Source organism: Quercus robur, chromosome 4 (assembly GCF_932294415.1).
Source record: "Quercus robur chromosome 4, dhQueRobu3.1, whole genome shotgun sequence".
In the NCBI taxonomy this organism is placed as follows: domain Eukaryota; kingdom Viridiplantae; phylum Streptophyta; class Magnoliopsida; order Fagales; family Fagaceae; genus Quercus; species Quercus robur.
This window is the reverse complement of record NC_065537.1, coordinates 40,842,170-40,859,227: the sequence shown is the minus strand read 5'-3', so window position 1 is coordinate 40,859,227 and position 17,058 is coordinate 40,842,170. Positions and strand designations below refer to the sequence as shown.

General features: G+C 31.0%; 1 protein-coding gene across 1 annotated transcript; it reads right to left on the bottom strand.

The window, feature by feature from the left end:
* Nucleotides 1–5,093: 5,093 nt before the first annotated feature.
* LOC126721875 (aspartic proteinase CDR1-like) lies at nucleotides 5,094–13,525 on the bottom strand. The gene is made up of 5 exons (XM_050424950.1): nucleotides 13,375–13,525; nucleotides 9,774–9,952; nucleotides 9,556–9,581; nucleotides 8,921–8,939; nucleotides 5,094–6,503 (listed from the first exon to the last, which is right to left on the bottom strand). The coding sequence occupies exons 1-5, from the start codon at nucleotides 13,523–13,525 to the stop codon at nucleotides 5,094–5,096; spliced, it is 1,785 nt and encodes a 594-aa protein (XP_050280907.1).
* Between the last annotated feature and the right edge of the window lie 3,533 nt (nucleotides 13,526–17,058).

Sequence of the window (17,058 nt, the reverse complement as noted above, 5' to 3'; positions counted from 1 at the left end):
TATTCTAAAACATTTTTTTTAATAATTTGAATAAAGATGGCATGTATAGTGGATTTCAAAATTTAGGTTTTTAATTTTTTTTAATTTAAAAAATGCTCCCACAAATAAATTAAGGGCATAAATGAAATGTTAATAAATTAATGTTATTTGACTTTTCAAATAGGAATTCTTGTTTGCTATGCGAATTATGGAAAACTCATCCACAAGCTCCATAATGATCCATATATTATTGAATTTTGACAATGATCAAATATAATCATATACATAACAAAGAGAGAAAAATGAGGAAGGCAACCAAATTATATTGTCCTTTTAAGTCTTTAAGGCTATTTATTTCAATGATATAAATTATTCAAATAAATTGTGCTTCAAGTAAATGAAAATAATATTTGATGTGAGAGATAAATGATCGAGTGTTATGCAAATCAATTTCTTAAAGCAAGAATATCTATGTATATAGGTTCTGCCATGTCATATGGTAACCCTCGTTTCTTATCTTTTATTATTATTATTATTATTATTATTTTAGAGAAAGCCTCGTTTCTTATCTTTGTTTTCTAATTTTCATTTTCTCACTTTAGAGAGACAATAATAAGGTCACACATAAAGTAATTTAGTCACATACTTTGGAGTATTCTTACATCATATTGAGTGGTAACTTATCGTCTGATTAGCATTTTTTAAATTATTCATTTTGTTAGAATATGACAAAGGTCATCACATTAGATGATAGTGACAAAGGCAAAATCTTTTTCCCGTTGGGTACAAAATCTAACCAAAGAAAAGAGAATGTTCAGAACAAGTTGTGTATTTATTCTTCGTTTATCACAATCATTTAAATGATAATCTTGATTCTCACCACTGCACACCCTTGGTGCGGTGGTCAATCTACAAGTATAAATATTTGTAGAGTATGGAAGGTAAGGACTGGGGTTCAAGTTTTCAGGAGGAAGTTTCACACACATATATACTAAGATTAGACTAGAATAAAAGTTTTATCCTTGTATTAAAAAAAATAAAAAAATCTTGATTCTCAATAAATAAATGGTTATATAAAACTGCTGCATTCAATACGGTAATTAAAATTTAAAAAGGAACGTAGATTAAAACAAATTTATTTTAGGTATTAATAGAGAAGTAGTATTGGCATTTTAACTTATTTCTATTTTTATAAACGGTCACTCACGAATAATTTTGTCACATACTTTGTAGTCTTACCCCATATTGACAGAAGTCACGGAACCACGATTTTAGTTTAGGGGCAAAATTAAAAGGAAAAAATTAAAAGCAAAATTAATCAGAAAAAATCAATTGAAATTAATACAAACAAATATAACAATTATATACTCCTTTGTCAGTACAATTTAATTTTCATACAACCTAAAGTTTGATCTAGAACCAATTCATAACTAATAACAATTAATTTAAAAGATTAATTTAAGTACATAATTTCAAGTATGTATTTTGATTACCCAAAATAAATAAAAAAGAGTAAAATGATTAAAAATATAGCAATATACCTAAAAAATTGTATATCACCTCATTGCCTTAATTGCTTTTAAAAAAATATTTCGAATTTAACTTTTTTTCTTTATTTGTCTTAATATTTAAATTTTGAGTTTCTAGCAAAAACTTAGGGCTTGAAATTACGTAAGAGCTCATAGAATAACTAGAAAAAAAAAAAAAAAATCAGTGGAGGAATAGGGGCAATATGATGCTCTGTTTGTTTTAGTGGAAAACTTTGTGTAAAAATAGTTTTTCATGTTTTCCAATGTTTGATAGTATAAAAAAAATGAGTCAATGAAAAACTATCTTTGATTAACTGAAAAAATATGGCTCATTTTTAGAGATTGTTTTCCACTAATATTTTTTGAAAAACAACTCTATCTTACATCAAACTAAATAAGAAAAGTTTGGAGATTATTTCTCATTTAATTTAAGGTTGCTACTAAACATAAAAAAATAATATAATTTTATAGAAAATACTTTTTTGGAAAATAACTAATTTTCTAGAAAAAATGATTACCGAAACAAATAGAATGTGAGTGTGTGTGTTTTCTTTTTTAAGTTTTTAAAAAAAAAAGTTTTTTGGAGTTATTTTTGTTAAAATGTTGGTCCACTGCACCAACTTGATCTTTGGGTTATAGTATAATGAGAAAGACGATTTGTTTTTTGTTTTGTTTTGTTTTGTTTTTTTTTTTTTTTTTTTTTTTTTTTTTTTTTGTTTTGTGTGTGTGTGTTGTTTCTAGAAAGATGAATTTGATTTGGATTTAAAAACTGTAGCGGCAGAAGAAAGTTGAGTTGAATTTCAACAAGTTTCTTTTAATTTTTTTTAAATAATACATCATATTTATCTTCTTATATTTTCCACATATATCATTTCTTTCATTCTTTTGTTGAATACATATCTATCATTCTATTTTTGAATAAATCTATCATATATGTATGTAACTTATCTTTTATTTTTTCCATATGTGTCATACATATCTTTCATTCTTTTTTTGAATAAATCTATCGTATATATGTAACTTATCTTTTATTTTTTCCATTTTTTTTTTTGAGAACTTATTTTTTCCATATCTAATTATCTATCATACATATTTTTCATTCTATTTTTGAATAAATCTATCATATGTACGTAACTTATCTTTTATTTTTTCCATATCTATCATAAATATCTTTCATTCTTTTTCTGAATAAATCTATCATATTTATGTAGCTTATTTTAATTTTTTTTTTCATATATATATATATATATATATTTATATATCATACATATCTTTCATTCATTTTTTTGAATAAATCTATCGTATGTATGTAACTTTTTTTTTTAGAGAGAGGAGGGGGGTTGACAAACTTATCTCCGCTAATAATTTTTATCATAATTTTTTTTTTTGTCTTATTATCATTTTTAAAATTATTCTTTATGTTAGAAACTTAGAACATGACATGCTCACATTGGTCGAAGGATTGTCTTTTTCCCAATGGGTACAAATTACAAAATCTGACTAAATAAATGAGATTGATGATTATGATTTGTGTATATAACTCTTCTTTTAACGCGATCATGTAAATAGTAGGCCTCTTTTTATTTATTTATTTATTTTATCTTTTGAGAAATATATGAATGTTAATCTAAAATGATAAGTTGTTACCCAGTATGATATTTTCCCATTATGTGCCCTTATTTATTTATCTATCTATATTGAGAACAATAGCCATTGTGGTCTAAGTCTAGACCAGTGACACATTCCTTGAGAAGGAAAGAGAAAATCTCTTTATTTTGTCTTCCGCCTTATTAAATCTTTGCATTTATGTTAATGCATTAATGAAAAATGCTACAAGCACAACAAATTTCACAACTCCTTTTGTAACTTTTAGGTTTTTCCTTTTTTGTCCTTCAAAAAAAAAAAAAAAACTTATTAATTTTTTTTTTTTTGAGGGGGCACAGCTTATTAAGTTGGTTGAATATAATTGGTGGTGATATCATTCTCATTTTGACCACCACTATCATTACTTTATAGCACACCATTTACAGATTGTCTCCTTAACAAGTGTGAAATTTGTTGTCAAAGTCTGTGTACTTAGACTTACTTTGTATCAATTAACATCATTCTTATCTAGTTACCATTATCACTTTATGGCATACTAATTATAAATTGTCACCTCAACAGATGTGAAATTTGTTGTCAAATTCTTTGTGTACTTGGATGTAATTATTTTTTGGATTTTCCTTCATTTAACCTTCCAGCTAATAGAAGGTTTTAAGGAATTTTTTTAATTTATTTCTATTCATCAATAATTTTATTTCCGTAATATTGAAATTAAAGAAATTGACCGTGGTGTATATCTAAAAGGACCTAACTCTTGAATACATAATAAAGACTTTGAACTTCTTTAACTCATACTCATTTTCCAATGTGGGATTAACCCACTGTTTTCTTTTGAGAATACTAAATAATTAACACACACACACACACATAGGAAGAGGGGAGAAGGTCTTGAAGAAACTAATATGATGTTTATCCAAAATGATCTAACTCTTAGATACAAAATATGGAAAAATAACCCTATATGATTTATTCTCCCTTTTATTTTTCTAAATATGAAAATTAATTGATATTTGTATATAGAACTATAAATTGAAGCACCATGGACTACACATGTATTATGATTGTGTTATATATGGAACTATATATTCTAACATTTAAAGAAATATGATATGTTATGATTTTAACGGAGGGAGTATTTTATATTATATAATTTTAAATTATTTTAAATTCTATACTACATTTAGACACTTAATTAAAACTTCATCAAATCATAGTTTCTTTGAATGATAAAATATATACTTCTATATATAATTCTATAAATGTCAGAATATATAATTCTATATAAACAATAAATATCTATTAATATTAATAATTAATATAATTATCATATTTTATATTTAGACAAAAATATAAAAGGGAGAAAAAATCGTATTATGTACATTTTTTGAGCTATATTATGTTTAAATTTGCTGTGCATTGCAAGAATTACCAACAAGTTCTCTTTATGAAATCGTGTCATGGACAAACGAGTGTTCCTTGAAGAGTCCATTTACAAAGAGCTTATATATTGAGAATTAATTTAATAGCCTTGTTATTTTAGAAAATAAAGTTTAAAACTGTAATATTTATTAAAATTCCCCTTCTGTTCAGCAATGTTTTGAGAGGATTTAGAGAATGTACCAATGCGTACATCTCCTTTCCTTCGGTGATGAATCTTTAGAGAAAAGTTTCAGTACGTAACAAGAGAAGGGGTTGCTAGCTTGCTGAATTCAAATTCTTCTCCATCAGTGGAAAAAAATAAGATGACTATAATGTACCAGAAAGGTCTGTCTAGTTGGCCTGGCTTTTTTTTTTTTTTTTTGGATAGATCATAATAAAAGTAGAATACCCTCATTGTAAAATGTTATTTACTTATGTGGTTTTTAAACAAAGACACCAAATTGTTACTAAAGTGAATAAGAAAAATGGATAAATATTTAAGCATTTTATTTTAGAGCTAAAAAAAAAAACACCAGATAGAGAGGAATTTCATTTTCCATCTTAAAGCTTTGTGCAATCCGTTGGCTTGAAAGACACAGTTCTCTTCACAACGTCATAGCCTACCAACACGTTGGCTTGGGCCAAGTTACCGAAAATGGAGATTGACCCTGGTTCATCTGATGCAGCAACGAAAGCCAAGCACACAACTTGCTCATCTACTCTGATGAAGGTAGTGCTCGAACTCAGATTCACATCTGCACCGGTGAAATGAGCTGTGATACTTGGACCGCTAAAATCATCTGATGATGACTCGTAGCAAAGGCTTAGAACTCCACTCGGGTCTTCAGTAGGTGCTAAATCAATTTCGGCTTTTACTGCTGATTCAAAATCGGGGTACAAGTCTGATGGCAATATTGTCAATGTTGTGCCTGAATCAATGATAATATTGCCCTCTGCTGAATCTCCGGATTGGGAAGGCTTGGTCAATTCGATTCTGTTTCTGCCTACACTAATTGCTTCGAGTGTTAGGTAGTAGAAGGTGTCAATATCTTTGGGGACTATGGGAGTAGACATGGCTCCAGAACCCGAAACCACAGCATTACTACCGAAATTCAATTTGCTTGTGGTATCGCCTTGGGAAGTTAACGGAATCAAGCAGTAGGAGAATTTGCCATCAATTGAAGAATCCAATTGGGAAACAAGAGAAACCGCGCCGCCTCCAAGGCCAACAATCCCAGAACCGTTTGCATTGAAGGTTCCACCGTTATTGTGTCCACACCCTATGATAGTTTTAGGGAGAGGCACAGGGCGGCTTGTAGTTGATCCCAGAGTGAGAGTGTCAACAGCAAGGTCTCCATTTGAGAAAGATTGATCGCCATAAGAAACGGAGTATGAGCAACTTGAATCATCGCTGCCTGAGCATGAGGTTCCTTTTAGAGACTGACATTGGGATGAAGAGCATGAAACTTCTTTGTACGTTCTTGACCTTGTAGGATCAAAAAGTGGAGCTGTTTGCTTGTAGCAGTCATTGCAAGGCTTGCACTGTAGCCAAATCAAATCACTACCAGTATCAGCAATGCCTAGGATTTGGACTGGTGGTGTACCAACAGAGTATTTCAAGAGGTATTCACCTCGATTTGAGATTATATCTGCTTGAGCTGCATTGGTAGAGAGTGAAGAAGTTGGCTTAAAATGATTGACACGGTTAATGGAACGACGCAAAGCCTTGGCTATGCGCTGTGAAGGAGTTTCTGAAGGGTCATAGAAGGGAGAGTTTGGAGAGTCACGGTGGATTAGATCCACACTAAAGCCCCCATTGGAAGCCTCAATAAGAGAGAAGCTACAAAGAAAAACAACAGAGAATGTAGTTGCCAATGCAGCGAATGAGAGAAGTGAGTGAAGAGATGCCATGACTGGTTGATTGTTTGTGGCGATGAAGAGGTGAAAGGATTTGAGTGTATATATAGCACTCTACATGGGGGGAGAACAGAGAAAATATTTAATGAGAGACACGAAATTGAAGATACGCTATTTGTGTTTTAAACAAAATCGAATTTCTTTCCATTATTGCGTTGATTTTCTTTGATTTTTTTAGTAAAGGCAAGATCTAATAATTTGATAATGGTTAATAGGAAAACATTTTTGGTAACGCGTGATATGCATGCATTTTTACAGAATTACAAGAATCAATTATTTCCATGTAACATTAGGGAATTGTTAGGGAAATTATTAAATAATTTACAGATGGCAATATTAAAAGTATCAAATATTATTTCTTTTTTCTTTTTTTTTTTTTTTTGAGAAATTTTTAGAACCAAGTCTTAATATGTAGATAAATGCATAAATATATTTCAAATATAATATCATTTTTTGGTTTGTAGTAAAACGAAACCGTTAAGATATAAGATAAGTAGTTTTCTCAAAAAAAAAAAAAAAAAAAAAAAAAAACAAAAAGATAAGACAAGTAGTATTATATTATGGGTAAATTATATTTTTCCACTCTAAACTATATTACTTTTTACACATTGCCCCATGAACTATTGAAAAGCATGATACCCTCTTCCACCCAAAGTTATAACTCTGTGACACTTAATTCCTTGCCGTCTGTTTTGGGTAGAGGATAAATTAGTGTTTTAATGCTACTTCCCGTGTGTATGTGTGTGTTACAATACTTACTATTCTCAAAAAAAAAAAAAAAAAAAAAAAAAAAAAAAAGATGGTAATGGGTTAAGTGTTATAGAGTAATAACTTTGAAGGTTTAATCATGTATTTCGATAGTTTAGGGAGAGCAAAATGTAAAATAGGGTATAGTTTAGGGTTAAAAAGTGTAATTACCCCTATATTATTGAATGCCAAAGTATGATAGTTAATGCGAGCTAAAGAAAACAATTCACAAAGTCTTAATCAAGTGATGGCAAGTCAACAGTAGGTGAAAGGTGACAGTTATGTTACAGTAATTACTAGAGGGGTTTTTTGCTAACTTTTATGGAATTAGAGAAATTATAGTGTGACACATTACAAAGAAACAAGAATAATAACTGTCAAGATTCATGTATAAATAAGAAGAACACCCTCTCACAAAACAAACACACACTCATCATCAAACCTGAGACATTGATTTTCTCATTCCTGAGGTCATCACTTCATGCTTTTAATAGTTAGACCTTATATAGAATCTGAGGTGTTTTGTAGGGGGTGAGATTCCAAGAGAGCTAAGTTGCAAAAAGAGGATATATTTGAAGTAATAAAATCTCAAAAAAATAAGTTAGAACATTTCTTATAGGTTATAATCCCACCAATAAATCTTGTAAGTTATTATTATTATTATTTGGTGTTAAGTTTTATACCTCTGGAAAACATAATATGTTTAACTTTATTTATTAGCCAAGTAGTTACTTAGGTCAATTAATCAAATCTTGGTTAAACATTCATCACAGTCAACATGCACATCGGAAATCTAAATAACACATGATGTGATGACCCAAGAAAACCAATGAAACAACTTGTTTCAAGGTAAAAAAAAAAACCTGGGGGGAACCATCCCAAAAGAATAATCTACTATATTAAGTTTAGATTTACAATCAAGAATTCCAATTCAAAGTAAATCTAATACAGTTTCCAAACTGGGCTCTGAACTCCACAGACTTCCTTGATCTAGATTTGTTCTCACATGAACCACCTACTCATGCCTTGAGCTTCAGGACACTTGATAGCTGAAGGCTTGGCTGCAACTTTACTCCACTGGTACTAGCAATATGGATTTGATCACCAGTAGGTTTTTAATAGAGTTAGAAAGTATAAAATCTTATAAATCTCATAGAAGTAACTCTCAAGACTTGAAAAATATGTATTAGGGTTTTCCTTTTATACCTAGTAGTGTTGGACTCAAATCCAAAACGTTTTAGTGTGCTATTGGGCTTCAATTAAAATTTTGTAGATCATAGTTCGATTGGTCGAGCCTGACAGATTTTCAATTCTTCTTTTTGTAGATTATACGTTCTTGAATCTTAACTTGTATCAACTTGAACAATGCTAAAACACTTCAAAGACACTAAGCTTTTATACTAGACATATTTTTGTTCTCAATTTGGCAACATACAACAAATATAGTTCCTAAACATTTATGACTAAATATTTAGAACCTAACATTCTCCCCCTTTGGCAATCTGTGACAAAACTTACATACAACATGAATTTCTCAATTCAAGAACTAACCCAATTACAATGAATTTCCCTATACAATTAAATCGCAACCTACTGTCTACAAGTTGCAATAATAGACAACATCATCATAAAAGAATTAACCTATAAATTCCTGAAATACTAAAAACAAACGATTAAGGTTTGTGTGAAAAATACAGTAAAAACATAACTTAGAACCACAAAACCAAAAATAAAACAAGGAAACTAAAGGAAAACACCATATTTCATAATCATCAAGTTTGCGAAACAAGTAAAATAAAAACAGTAAAGAAAAGGCTTAAACAAAGCTAAACAATAAAAAAAAAAAAAAAATGTAAACACTAGAACTCCCCCTAAATACAAACAACTCCCCCTAAGTACAAGAATTCTTCTCTAAACCTACTCTACTACTGCCCCTTTTTGTTACGTGTTGCCAAAGGCAATCAACTCAGTCATTCGAGGGTGGAGGTGGTGGAAAAGAACTCTTATACTGATTGAACTCAACACTGAAAATAGTAACATCCATGTTTAGTGAGTCCAAGAGCTGTCCATGAGTTGCCTGAGTTGTAAAAAAGGTCTCCATCATGGTGTGATGTGATAGTTGTGTCTCAAGCACTCTCTCTATCATGGAGCGGAGAGATGGTGAATCTCTAGAAGTGCCAGTAGTAGGAGCATCCTCATCAGCGACAACTGTTGGATCAATCTGCTCATCTCCTTGAGGAGGATCCACTTTTTGTCACTTTCTAGTTCCTTCACTTGTTGCTAGAGTCTTCTTTTGTTCTTTGCTTTGCTTCAAAACCCATAGGTGCCATATGATGAACAAGTTCAGAAGAGGACGAACAAACAAACCCTAGATACTTTAAGATCCTAAGGATAGAAACAATTCTTAGACGTGCCTTTGTTGACCTCTACTATAGTTTGAATGAAAAGAGAATGGATAGAAATGGAGGCACCAGTGATAAGGGCATACATGAATATACACCAATTAGTAGGAATTATATGCATATGAGAAATATGAAAAACACTATGACATGCGATCCTATACAACAAATAGTTCACTTCGGCCAGTTCACTAATGTCAATTCTAGGATTATTTGCCCATGTCATTGGTTTTCCATATAGAAGTGGCATGACATCATTGAGAGAGGGAGGATCAGTGTATGGATATGTTGGGTTACGGACAATAGTAATAGAGAGAGCATCAACCACTACTTTCTTAGTGATCTGATACTCATCACCTTGAATTCATGTAGTTAAGAAGTGACCACCGGATATAGCAGAATGAACAGACAAAATAGAGTAGAATTCTTTAATTATAGCTGTAGGAGGAGACTCTAAACCTGTACAAATAGGGAACCAACACCTAGAATCTAGATTTTGTTGAGTGAAGGGATCCAAATCATCTAGATGTACTTTCCTCTCAGTCCAAATGGACCTAAATTTGACCAAGGTATCATATTTTTGAAGTTCTCTATGGTGTGATACCTAGTGGAATCAAAAGGTTCACTAGAGGATGATGTACCCCTAGACACTTTCCTTGCAATGGTTTTCTTAGGACCCATTTTTAAGATCTAAAGAGGAAGTAATAGAAGAGAAACACAAAGAAAACCAAGGGCAGACTACATTAGAGAGATAAAAAAGATATAGGAATGGAATCTTGAAAATCTATATGATGCATAATGCATTGGCTCAAATGATGCATGAAACTAATGCATTGAGGTGTTCAAAATCATAGAATTTTGAAAATTGACCAAGAAAATCCAATTTTATAAAAAATCCCCAATTTATGAACATAAACTCTAATTTTTTAAAAACACACAAATTGAGAAATTGATCATCACAACAAGTATAGAACATGTTATAAACAAACAATCAATCAATAACAAGGATCAATTTTACCTAATTTAGCCCAATTGAACAAAATCCCCAATTTCTTCAACAACACATGAACCCTAATTTCAAAAAATTTCAGGAATCATGTTAATATCATGTATACACAAAAACTCATTAATCATTTTAAATCAAAACACCCAAAATCGTAAAAAGCCCTAAAATTTCTAAGTCCGAAAATTTCAAGAAAAATGAATGAATTATGCATGTATGAATGTAATTTTGATAAAAAAGAAAGGGTAAAAGTGATGTCTCAGAAGTCTAAAGAAAGCACACACGATGCTCTCTTTAATTGATAGAAACTAAACTGTTAGTTTCTAAGTAGTAAACCTCGAATTCACAAGGGGTTCCTTAAATCCACGAGGTGATAATCTGGAATCCACTAGAGAAAATATTAAAAAAAATGTATTTTATTAATAATAATAATTTGTTTTGCTTGTGACGACTACAAAATATATAAATATTGAGAAAGTAAAACCCTAAGAAGATTAAGAAATGTTTGAAACCTTAATTCGCATTAATTACGAGGTTAGGTGGCAAAATACCAAATTTTACCAAAAATGGTAAAATTGAGTTAAATGCAAAATCATAAATTACTGACCTTAAGGGTCATCCCAAAATAAGCAGGGACCTTATTTTAATATTTGAGCAAAAAGTTATTAAGGAAAAAAAATTACTATAAATAGCAAAATTGTAGTTTTTAAGGGCCAAATGGAAGAATTCACCATTTTCAGGGGGGTAACTCATGGCAAAACAACGACTATTGCTTAGAAGGCTATTTCACTTTAGCTTACCAAATTTTATGCAATTCTGATTCTGTTGCCCACGATTTCTACTAGTTGTTTTTGGCCTTGCGCGATGATTTCAAGCACATGTAAGAGTCCAAAAATGCCATGACGGTCTATTCTACATCAAAAAGAGCCTTACTAGATGTGTAGAACAAAACCCTTGAAGCTTTGACTCAGAAAAGAGAAGAAAAAAAATATTCTTAGAGGGATCGAAAAAATTCAAAGAAAAGTAATAGAATAGGAAAAAAACTAATCTATCAAAGGCTTAAGAATTAGAAATTTTCGAGTTTTGATTAGTCGAGAGGAATTGAGCATCGATCGAAAGATATTTTTGAAAAATTTCGATTGATCGAGCCTTAACCGAACTTGGTAGAGAGTTTTGGCCTAAAAATTGGGCTTTTTTGATCAGTTGAGGATTAACTTTGATTGATCAAACTTGTGAAAAAAAATTCAATTTTGGAAAAAATCTGGAAATTTTGCAAAAAACCAACTCAAGAGTGTTTTTCTGACATGAGAGGCACATGAAAACATCTAGAAGGTTTCAAAAATATTTTGCACTCAAGTTCTCGAACTTAAACACAAACAAGAAGTAAAAATCACTTGATTTTACAACTTCTAAACCATTTTTCTTCAAATTTCACCCAAATCAAGAAAAGTGTATTAGACATCACTTCTCATGCAATTAAAGATGGCTAGACTAGACAACACATACAATCTTATGAACAAAATTTAGCATCGATTTGCGTGTAGTGTGTGCAACTAGTAAGTGTATAAAACACAAAATATGTGATATGTAGATAAAATTTACTCAAATTTTCTACATTATCAATCACATTAGTTTGAAAGTGACTATCATCTAAAGAGTTACATCCTATAACTCCCACATATGTTAGAAAACACGCTTGCAATCATTTTAAAAGCTTTTTGATTCTTTTTGACTTTTCTTTTTCTTTTGATTATTTTTTTAATTTTTCTTTTGGAGCACAATCAAAGATATGATGCATGGGTAAATAGGAGACGGAAAAGAAAATACCCTTTATATATATTTATATATATATATATATAATATTTTTAAACATCTTTTTCTTATTGTGCAAGTGCTACACCTTACCAAGCACGGCTTTTATGATTTGCACATAGATGTTTATGATTGGTGAGTTACAGTGGTGAAATGATTATTTATGTCTTTCTCCTAAGATTTTTTAGTCCTTATGATCAAAATATGTGACATCAAAATCAAGATCGTTTCATTAAAGACTAAATACAAATCACATAATAGAGCATAAAGTAGCATAAACAAGTGAAGTGCAAAATAAAGCTTATCAAAGCTAAATATGGTACACAATCATGAATGCAAATTTTTATTGGCCAACCTTAATCACACAGTAAATGGTGTGCAATGCAATTTTTTTTTTGAATTTTGAATTAAAAAAAAAACTTAAAAACAACCTAATCAAACCTAGAATAAAATGCATGAATGTAATGTAGAAAATCAAACCCTAAACAAAAAAATTGTCCAAAGAATCCAAAGATGAAACACAAAGACCATGTCAAACAGGCTCATTTATGATGAGTCTTTTGCATCCACACCTTCTTTGATGTAGGCTTGAAGTTGGAGTTTTTAGACATATGAGATTTATGATCAGCTCCAGAATTGGCATAGAGGCTAAGAGCTTTTACCAAATCATGAATAAGTGTCATAGGATCTTGTGCTTTTGGCATAGTTTAGTTGCTTACTTGCTAGGATGCAACTTGAAGTAGTTTGGGTGAGTATGCCTAGCTCCACAACAAAAATGACTAAACCACTGAGGCTTGTGTTGTTTCTTAGCTACAAGATGAGCAGACTACTTAGGTTTGGTGTCACTTAGATCTACCCTAATTCTTCTAGTGGCTAGAATTTCTTCCTTTTGAACTCTTACTTTTGGTTTAGGCATAGACACTAGAGGACACAAACTTAGTATGAGTCAATAAAGGAGAAGAACCATTCTCAACATATCCTAATCCAGTCTTGTTAGAAGAAGATTTTTGGACACTCAACATGTTATCAAGCTTAGAGCTAGAATTCCTACCAAGTTGTTCTCTAGAAAAATTCAATTCTGTTTCTAAATCCTTAACCTTTTCAGTCAAAGTCATGTTCTCAACTTTAATAGTATTAATCAATTCATTATCATCAAACAATTTGACTTAAAGGTTTTTCTTTTCAAGTTCAAGAGTGTCTATATTTTTTCAAGGCAAGTCAGTATTCATGGCATCTTTTGCTGCAATCTTGCACAACTTGTAGTAAGCTTATTGTAAGTCAGTATTCTCAGAGAGTTCCTCATCAGAAGGACTCTCATCTATAACCACAAATTCATCTACTACAGCAGTAGCAATGAAGGCCATGAACTTACTTTCTTGATCACTATTTGATTTGTGATTTGAATCCTCATCATCACTAAGAGTGATAGCCATATATAGCTTTGCCTTTAGACCTCAAGTATGTGGGACATTCAGTTTTGACATGCCCATAACCTTGACATCCAAAACATTGTTGACCTAAAGAGTTGCTAGAAGATTGACCAACCTTATCTTTACTAAAATTAGTTTTTTCAGATGAAACACCTTTAGGTTGTTCATTCTTCTTCACATTCTTATGGCCAACAAAGTTTTTTTTTTTCTTGCCCTTTTATTATTATTCTTCAAAAAGTTCCTAAATTGTTTGCCAAGATAAGCAATCTGATAAGTAGAAGAGATCTCATCAACATCATCTACTGATTTCGAGGCCATAAATTTGGACTTATTGGTCTTAGGTAAGTCAGACTCATAAGTTTGTAGGGATCAAACAAATTCACCCACATGGATTGTATCCACATCCTTGCTCTCAATAATGGCAGTGACTTTCGGTCTAAAGTCTTCAGTTAAGGATCTTAAGAATTTTCTAACTATCTTAGGTTCCTCATAAGCTTCACCGAAGTTAAAAGTAGAGTTTACTATGTCATTGAGTTTAGCATAAAACTCATCAAAGGTCTCATCATCTTCCATTTTGATACTCTCAAACCTAGAAATTAATTGTAGCAACTTATTGATTTTCACAACTTTTGTTCCTTCATGCACAGTTTGTAAGATATTTCATACAGTGTGAGCAACCTTTACATTAGCTATCTTTTCAAATTCTTCTAGTGAAAAAACATTGAATATTGCATTCATTGCCTTGCTATTAAAGCTACTTGCTTCCTTTTAGGCATCAGTCCATTAAGCCACAGGAGTGGTAGGTTTTTTCCATCCAGTTTCCACAGACAACCAAACTTTCTTATCCAAAGATTTCAAGACGACTTTCATCCTCACCTTCCAATAAACATAGTTATTCACATCAAAGTGGGGAGGGATCACCAGAGAGTGATCACGATCCATGACAGCAGGGGACAAGGATTAACTCTAGGGAAAACTACCAAATCAAGAGCTAACCTACTCTAATACCACTTGTTAAGTTTTAGACCCCTGAAAAACACAATATGTTTAACCTAATTTGTTACCCAAGTAGTTACTTAGGTCAATTAATCAGATCTAAGTTAAACATTCATCACAATCAACATGTATAGTGGAAATTTAAATAACACAAGATGTGATGACACAAGAAAACCAATGAAACAACTCATTTCAAAGTATATCAAGTTGAGATTTACAAAATTGAGCTCTGAACTCCACAAACTTCCTTGATTTGGATCTATTCTCACATGAACCACCTGTTCATGCCTTGATCTTCAGGACACTTGATAGCTAAAGGATTGGCTACAAATTTACTCCACCAGTAATTGGAATATGGATTTGATCCTTGGTAGGTGCTTGATAGAGATAGAACGTACAAAACTTCACAAATCTTACAGGAGTAACTCTCAAGACTTGAAAAATGTGTATTAGGTTTTTCCTTTTATACCTAGTAGGTGTTGGACTCAAACCCTAAACATTTTCGTAGGCTATTGGACTTCAATCAAAATTTTGCAGATCACAGTTCAATTAGTCAAGGCTTCTCTTTGATCGGTTAAGCTTGACATATTTTCAATTTTTCTTTCTGCAGATTGTACATTCTTAAATCTTTACTTGTATCAACTTGAGCAATGTCTAAAACACTTTAAAGACACTAAGATCTTATACTAGACATGTTTTTATTCTTGGTTTGCCAACATACAACAAATTTAGTTCCTAGACATTTATAACTAAATATTTAAAACCTAACATTTGGGAAAAAAAATTTCCCCTTCATCCAAACAAATTTCTTATGTCAACCAAAATTCAAATTAGAGATAGAAAAATTGGACTTGACTTTAACCCAAAATTTTTGACCTGGAATAAAAACAAGTTAACCCGACCTGATCGACTAACCTATGACCCAACCTTTTATTTTAAACTATAAATAAATAGAAATTAGACCTTGAAATATCATTGACGTTGTTTGTGAAGAAAAGAGATTAACATTTTTAATTCTGACAAATAAATTCACAAATACCTTACTTCTTGGCAATGTAAAATGAACATCAAAAGGAAGAGGCCTATTATTGTTGTTGTTTATATTGTTGATACCATATCTTGTACGGCTTTGATTTGCATGCCAAAATTACTAATTTAATCCCTAAAAGGCCAAAAATTGCATTATTAATATGAAAGGAAAAAAAGTAACTACATGAAATAATTTGTTCAAAACATATATTGAATAAATTATTTTAATTTTCCAAGAGTTTAACATCCTAAAATCATTATTTTTGAATAAGTTTTACCGCCCATGATTAGGGTTTAGTCAAGGTTTGACCAAAAGTCCAAACATCCGATCATGAAAAATTTATGCCTATGTTAAAGATCATGAAATTCCTATTAAAATGACAATTCCCTAGTCCAAATCAGAATTGAAACATAAACAATATCACAAAAATATCAAATCTTTGATTAAAAGCCTTAGCCATTTTTGTGACGTGTGATTATAATTTAATTTCGATTAAGTTATAATTAAACAAGCACTAATTAGTTCAAGTGGGGAGTCATTGTAAAGGTCTCATGATGAACTTTAATTTATCGTTTCTTTTTTTTGAGAAGAAAAGAAAAAAATTAGCCAAAATAAGCTAAGAGAACATCATGAGGATTTGGAGGAAAATCCTCCATCCACACTAAATAATCGCTAACATGTCTCGCATGTTTAGCAATGCTATGAACTATAGAATTACCCATCCTATGGGCATGAGAAAAAGAAATAGAGCAAAAAAAAAAAATGAAAAGAGTACACAATAATTTCCTCATGACAAGTTATGATTGATGAAATATAAAATGGAATACAAAAAGTGGTACAAAAGATTTCTATTCATAATCATGAGGGGAAAAAAATAACAGAACTAACTAACTGCCTAAAGTCAGTTACAACAACAAATTAATCAAGTCAAGACACACGTATTAGTTGATCACGTGTGTAGCACATGTTGCTTTATACAGTATTGTAAAACAGTAGATATTTACGACAGGTAGTTTCTAATAACAATACAAACAAATGAATGAATGAGTTTCTAATAACAAAATTCAATTCATAATTTATTAGAACAACGATCCAGCAATTTCTTTTTATTTTATGCTCAAAAAACTAACGAATGAATTTGTAAGAGTGAAAAAAAGAAAAAGAAAAACATAAGATAGGTAGAGAGGCATTG